This window comes from Somniosus microcephalus, chromosome 11 (assembly GCF_052327205.1).
Source record: "Somniosus microcephalus isolate GS21.2 chromosome 11, FLI_Smic_1.0, whole genome shotgun sequence".
Taxonomy (NCBI): domain Eukaryota; kingdom Metazoa; phylum Chordata; class Chondrichthyes; order Squaliformes; family Somniosidae; genus Somniosus; species Somniosus microcephalus.
In genome coordinates, this window is record NC_140997.1 from 186,039,730 (window position 1) to 186,047,585 (window position 7,856).

At 40.4% G+C, this 7,856-nt stretch overlaps 1 protein-coding gene across 1 annotated transcript in view; it reads right to left on the reverse strand.

Annotated features, from left to right (window-relative positions):
• Positions 1-6,744, reverse strand: part of atxn7 (ataxin 7) — a 135,733-nt gene extending 128,989 nt beyond the window's left edge. Inside the window, exons 1-2 of the mRNA XM_086001497.1 lie at positions 6,437-6,744; positions 6,227-6,295 (exon numbers count right to left, since the gene is read on the reverse strand). Coding sequence (XP_085857623.1) covers positions 6,227-6,295; positions 6,437-6,602 — 235 coding nt within the window. The 5' untranslated portion in view covers positions 6,603-6,744. The remainder of the gene's footprint in view (positions 1-6,226; positions 6,296-6,436) is intronic.
• Positions 6,745-7,856: the final 1,112 nt, after the last annotated feature.

Sequence of the window (7,856 nt, forward strand, 5' to 3'; positions counted from 1 at the left end):
CTTTCAAGCATGTAGCTGATTCCATTTTCAAAGATTTTATTTTTTTTAAAACATGACTTACATAGTACCTTTCATGACCTTGCGACGTCCCAAAGTGCTTTACAGCCACTTTAGAACAGTGACTACACTTCACAAAGTTCTTATGTCGGGAAACATTACAATTATTATGGACTGTACTTCAACAAAAGGTTTGTGGCAAATATTCTAACCACCCGTGTAAAGAAATTGTTTTTAACCTCCAATTCTTTGATCATAAATTTGTACCCTCTCCTTCCCATCATGTCAATCAATGTTAAAAAAAATCATGGCTGAACTTTCATCGCCCTTCATAATTGCTTGTTCTGCTCAGCTCGAGTAAAAAGGTCCAACGTCTCAAGTCTCCTTTCATAACTAATCCCTGGTAACGTCCTAGTGGAACTTCATTACACCTTTTCCATTGCTTTTCTATCCTTCATACAATGAGATGCTCTTATTGCCATTGATAACACCAATAAAAGAAGTCTGTGGCTCTAAGGTTATTGCTATTTGCTCATTTATCATTTTTTGTCAAGAATGGCATCATTAAATCCCTATCGTGACTGATGAGAACGCAGGCCAGTATTTTATCATTGCAGTTAAGTTCAATGAATGATTGATCAAATTTTGCTAAACTGTAAAATTTGGTATATAATACAGTTGATTGATTTGAAAGTCCTATTTAGGAGTGAAATGGGAACTACCATTTTTGGTGTGAAATACACCATTTCAGTCACCCCTAACCAGGTGGTTTTACTTTCTCCACAATGAATCAGAGGGAAATTGGTGTAAATTTGCATTGAGACACAGCATGTAAATACATAGGCCTTGAAATTGTACTATGGGATATCAGATATGAACACAATGTGTTAATTTGAAATTCCTCTCTCCCCTATTTTAGTGAATGTGCTAACCTATTTAAGCACTGTTAGCCTCTTAAAATAGAACACGGAATTCAGACAAACACATTAAGCATTTGTACTTATTATCCAACAAAGTAAGCTCAAAGCCACACTTTTTCTTTATGTTATGAGGCAGAAATTTAAATGAAGCAAAAAGGCTTGCATTTGTACAATATTGTCTCCCTAAAGTTGTGGACCAGCAGGGTTAGTATCAAGGTGCAGGAAAAGCAAAGTAGAAGTTTGAGACAAATATGATTAGGAAAAAATGAAAGAAACATTGTGAAATTTTGCAATAAATGTTTTCACACATTCCACCTCCAGAGTCTTTTATGATAAAATATACATCCAATTCTCAAATACAAAGCGGATGTAAAATTGCCAAGTTTGGGGTGGACAAAAAAACATAAGCGCAAAATGACTGAACAGACAATTTAATGTTCAAATAGATGTGTACAGGAGCACTTGTAAATCGCTTTTCAAAAAGAACCAAAAAGCTACAGAAAGAAAGTCAATAATTAACTTTGTGAAAACAAAGTTTGAGACGACCAACATTTCGAGAACTTAATTTTTGAACTGAATAGAGTCAACAAGAGAAAAAGGCTTAATTACTAAGGTACTGAGAAGATTTCCAGATATACAAAGCAGCACAGGGATGCTCATCAGCTAGAGCAGGTATAATTCTTAAAGATTTCTTTTGTTTTAATTTCTTCAAAATCTGATGGAAGAGTTTTAATATTAAAGTGAAAGTGTTCACTAGTAAGTGAGCAAAGTCATAGAATAAATTTCTCTTGCTTGATGGAGGAAAGCCATTCCCATTAAAGTACATATACATAATTTAGAGGGTTTTAAAAAAATTACATTACTCTACAATCTAATTTTTTCTATAGTCAGTTTCATCCAATGATTTATGTGGTTGGTCAAAAAAACATATGATTTGGATTCTTGATTTAAATCAAGAAGTTTTTCTGAAGCTTTAATGTAGTAACTAGATAAGGGAAATCATTTTTCAGATTAAGTTAAAAATAAAGTACTTTATTGAAGTTATATTCATTCAGGATTGAGATATTTGTTGACCTGTGTTAAACCAAGTAGCTACAGAAAATGTATTTGTCTATTGAATTACTTTAGTCTGAGCTAAAAGACTCATCAAAAAAGGTGATATTACAGCTCGTTGGACTTGCTGCAAGCTTTGCATGTTATTGAACAAATTCTCCATTTTGAAACTCATTAGTAAAAGCAGCTGGGGGGGGGGGGGGGGAAGAGACCAAGGCATGCCTATATGATGTAGATTTGGAGCCACTTTAAAAAAAAAATTGACATACAGATTAAACAATTGCAAATTTCACAAAAATTATATAGTCTTTGTTTGAGGTTGAGGAAATAAATTATTTGACCTGCATTGCATGTACATTTTGCAATAGCTCAGGAATATACTGCAAAATTAAAAGCAGTTGTAAACCTTGCTACCACAACTGAAACATACATTTGGACGCATTAAGAGCGTTTAAACTTTCAAAACTTCTGGGAATTCAGACCCTTCTGTGGCTCAGCCACCTATTTATAAACTGGATATGGAATTTAGGATTCCCCTTCCTTCTCTCTTTCTCTTCCCCGTCCCAACCAGATCGAGAGTCTTGGGGTAGATTTTAACTAAGCGCCAGGAAGAAATCTGGCGGCTGTGGATCGGCCGCCCATTATACACCTGGTCCGATTTACCCTACACAGGAAGGAGAAAAAAAAAAAATCGGGCAGGTTGTACAACAGGCGGCCAAGCTGCTACCACTAATTTCCCTCCCGGCGGCGGAAGTTGAACTCTATCCCTTGGTGTTTTTATTTGTATCTGGTGTGTAGGGATCTACCAAAATCTTGGTGTTCATAGAACACAAGTGAAGTCAGTTAACTAGGACCAATCAATACTAGAACAGGTAGAGCCTTTCCTGCTGCTTTGTGTGTTATAAAGCTGTATATACACTGAACTTCAATTGTTTTACAATGTGTTTGGTTTCCTCATCAGTAAATGGCACTGAATTATGGAACAGGTAACTCTTTCCCTTTCCTAAGATTAATGTAACTTTTTCTATCCAGCCACTACGTTGGCTATATTATTTCCTTCATTACAACAGTGACTACACTTGAAAAGTACTTCACTGACTGTAAACGCTTTGGGACATCCTGAGGTCGTGAAAGGCGCGATATAAATGCAAGTCTTTCTTTTCTATCAGAAATATGCATCTGTACAATGTTACTTGATGATACTGAATGCAAAGTAACAGTGACTATTTCAATATATGCATCCATACTATAGGCAGGGTATATATTACATTAATCTTATGGAAGTGAAAAAGAGTTGCCTGTCGCACCAGTTTTTCCAATGTCAGCTGTGACTCAGTTGGTAGCACACTCGCCTCCGAGTCAGAAGGTTGTGGGATCAAGTCCCACTCCAGGGACTTGAGTACATAATCTAGGCTGACACTCCAGTGCAGTGCTGAGGGAGTGCTGCACTGTCGGAGGTGCCGTTTTTCGGATGAGATGTTAAACCGAGGCTCTCTGCTCTCTCAGGTGGACGTAAAAGATCCCATGGCACTATTTCGAAAAGGAGCAGGGGAGTTATCCCCGGTGTTCTGGCCAATATTTATCCCTCAAACAACATATCTGGTCATTATCACATTGCTGTTTGTGGGAGCTTGCCGTGTGCAAATGGCTGCCACCTTTCCCACATTACAACAGTGACTCCATTTCAAAAGTGTTTAATTGGCTGTAAAGCGCTTTGAGACGTCCAGTGGTCATGAAAGGTGCTATATAAAACAAAGTCTTTCTTTCTTCACTTAACAAGGAATGCAAGCAAGTGGGGAATCAGGGCAAATTCTGGAGACATCATAAATAGCATTCCCAATCAGAACTCAAATAATTTAAGGTTACTGTATTTAATGACCATCCACACTTTAGGTATTTATCCCTTACAGTCTACTAATCCAGTTAGTCAGGCTCTGGTGACCAAAGAGTATACTCAATCAGCAGAGACCCTTTCTGTTGTCAGCATTTTTTTAAAAAGTCAAAGGTTGATCTGGTCACATTCATGATGTCATCAGGACAAACTTTATACTCAGGGCTCTTGATTGGCTGGAAGGGGTAACAAATTTGAAGCCATATTTATATACTTGCTCCTGTCTCCAAAATGGTTGGAAGAAGCCAGGAAGAGGACAAAAAGGCACAAGAAAAAAAGTTAAACTGTTTCTGAAGTTAGAGATATATTAGGTAGGAAAAAGGGACTAATAAATAATGACAGAGTAGCAGACAGGAAGACAAGCGGAGATATTTTTTAATGTTATTTCAAATTGGTGCAAGTGCTTTGTTTCTGTAGTCTATTAGTAATAAGCAACATCTGACTTTTTTTATTCATATTTGTTCAGCATCATAGTGCATAAACTAAAAAGTTAACCAGTCTAGATGGATGTCATTTCCCTGGACCTAACAATTGAGGGGCTAAATGCAACAATGATTTTAATTTGCCAGCATAGACCAATTTAATTCCAACAAGACTCAAGTCATATCCCTGAGCATATGCAGCTACCAACATGAATACTAAAACACTACAGAGACTCTCCCAATATACAATGGCATTTTTAACCCAGATGTCTGACTTTTTAAACTGCTCGTCATTTATTAATCTTGCACCAACATTCTAACCTGGGAAAACCATTTGTGCTGCTCGCGACATCACACATCTATCCACTCAATATTATTTAAAGGGTGGTGTTGCTATGGTAAAATGACTTGCAAGACCCAATAAACATGTTCCATGTCTACATCGGCGTTTGCAGCGAGATGATTACCAACAACATCTGGTTTTACGGATTTAATAAAATTTAGTTACAAATAAAACAGCACTTGAAAAGTTTGCATTGCAGAACCTGATGAATGTTGGTAATAAGGAATGGAATACCAATTGCACTGTCAGCAACACTCATATCAGGTACACCAAGCTCACTCTGAACTATCCCAAAACACACATCAATCCCAACTCAAGAGCAAACCTATTGCACCAGTGCAACTTTTCCAGTTCCCACACCAACAACAGTGTGGCCTCTATCAAAGCCAAATTGGTGTGAATAATGGGCAGTTTTGTCTCATGATCTCATACTCAATGTCTTGGAAAATAGAAAGACTGTCCATATTAATTTTACTTAAGACCCTTACGGCCAGCAGAGGAATCTTGTATCAGCCTGGATGGATTCAAACCTAAGTCCCAAACAGTAAAAAAAAAGTTGAAATGTAAATATGGCCGTATAGTAACAAGGGCCAAAAACATCCATCCATCAGCAACACATTTCTACTGAATTTTAAGATAATATTTCCTCAACATCTGTTCTAAATTTAAATCTGATAAGTTTTAGATTTCTGAAGAACAAAGAATGGAAGCTCTGAGAGTCTCTTGTCCAATTTCACTCCCTCTTAATTTAAAATGGCTGAAATTTAATTCAACACCAGCACTTTTATCTGTGATCCATGCACAGATTGGACAATGTCTAAACTATAGCACGTGATTCAAGATGTAGAGCATATAACGTAAAGTGGGCAGATTCACATCACAAGTTTACCCAGTGTTCATTCCCACCAGTTACAAGTCAATACAGATGGTTACCCAAATAATATGAAAATTTAAAAATGAGTTTACATGGTACAATTTAAGTTTGATAAACTGTAAATTTACAACTTTTCTATCTGAAGTTTAAAATTGGACTCAATACCCCATATATGCCATTATAAAACAAGCTGGGGTAACAACTTAGTAACAGGATATTACTCATCCTCAGGATAGTTTGACATAAATGGAACCAAGGGTAGCTAACCTTAACCTCTTGAAACACAGTTTAATTTTGTGATAAGCTTCTGTGGAATCAGGAAAACATAGCAGAATGTCCAATTACAATGAATTATTGTTGCTGATTTAAAGTTTCGATTGCTCTAAAATACTACTATCTAGAACCACTCCCTCATTACCTGACAAACAAGATAGCAAATTGAACCTTAACACGCAGATCAAGGAAAGCAACTTTTCAAAAATAAGACTAGGAAATCGTTACTGGAGGAGGGGAAGAATGGGAACGCGGAACGTTTTTTGATCAACCTAGCTCCCCCAAAACATTTGAGCAAACCATGAGTTAAGAATGCATCCATGTAACAGGCCCCCCTTTCAGTCTAGTTGCCAGTGCCTGCGAAAACAGAGTCGCCAGCCCGCCAGTGTGCGGTAAAGAGCCTGTACAACAGACAGGAGCGAAAACACAGTAAAGTTTGAAGCCGCCACTCACCTTCCCGACTCAGCCGCATGACCTCACGGTTTTTCCCGCACTCCTTAAAAGTTTCTCCCGATTCGGTGCCTGTGTAACAATTGGGACACATCAGTCAGTCAGTCACATAGTTACACTTGCCTGCGCCAACTCGCCGCACAAACATCTCAGCCCCGCTCGGCACACGCAGCAAAAAGTGTTTCCCCCGGTTAAAGAGCGCCTTGGGCTCACCATCCGCCCCTTGGTGTTTGGCGGCATCGATCCAGTGGGTCCAGGGCTGTCCCACCAGCGCCTCCGGACTGGGTAGTCTCCGCTCCACAGTCGCCATTGCTGATCCTTCTTGCTGCCTGGCCGCTCTTCGGGCCGCGCTGACGTCAGCCTCGGCCGTTTCCGCCATCTTTTCGCTACATTATGGAAGGAGTTTCCTTCCCCTGAAGGAGGAGGCGCTGCTGCTGGGATTCAGCAACACTGTGGAAGGAGTTTCCTTCCCCTGAAGGAGGAGGCGCTGCTGCTGGGATTCAGCAACACTGTGGAACGAGTTTCCTTCCCCTGAAGGAGGAGGCGCTGCTGCTGGGATTCAGCCACACTGTGGAAGGAGTTTCCTTCCCCTGAAGGAGGAGGCGCTGCTGCTGGGAATCAGCCACACTGTGGAAGGAGTTTCCTTCCCCTGAAGGAGGAGGCGCTGCTGCTGGGATTCAGCCACACTGTGGAAGGAGTTTCCTTCCCCTGAAGGAGGAGGCGCTGCTGCTGGGATTCAGCAACACTGTGGAAGGAGTTTCCTTCCCCTGAAGGAGGAGGCGCTGCTGCTGGGATTCAGCAACACTGTGGAAGGAGTTTCCTTCCCCTGAAGGAGGAGGCGCTGCTGCTGGGATTCAGCAACACGGTGGAAGGAGTTTCCTTCCTCTGAAGGAGGAGACGCTGCTGCTGGGATTCAGCAACACTGTGGAAGGAGTTTCCTTCCCCTGAAGGAGGAGGCGCTGCTGCTGGGATTCAGCAACACGGTGGAAGGAGTTTCCTTCCTCTGAAGGAGGAGACGCTGCTGCTGGGATTCAGCAACACTGTGGAAGGAGTTTCCTTCCTCTGAAGGAGGAGGCGCTGCTGGGATTCAACAACACTGTGGAAGGCGTTTCCTTCCCCTGAAGGAGGAGGCGCTGCTGCTGGGATTCAGCAACACTGTGGAACGAGTTCCCTTCCCCTGAAGGAGGAGGCGCTGCTGCTGGGATTCAGTAATGTAATATATGTGTGTAGAACAAATGAAGGACAGAGACACGATGAGTTGCTAGTCCATGTGCTTGCTTCACTAGACCAGAGCGAACTGAGCATGCTCATACTAAGCTATGTGACAGTACATTGCATTGCTTTCTTCTTTTAAAAAAATGTATGTATTCCTCTCTCAAATACAACAAAACTATGGTCACACCTTTCCCTGCATTACATGTACCACGTAACAAAAACTCCTGGCTTTTTTTTCTTTTAAATGAACTACAAATCCAATTTAATAACAGGTTTGCAGAGCCTTCCTGATCTCCTTAAAGAAGGTTTTGGTGTTGAACCAATTTTTGGGTTGTTTTGTTTTGGTTCCAAACTCAAAGATGATCCTGTTTCTATCTCGGACTTGTGTGAACCTGGTTTGAACTGAGTCAAACTTGTG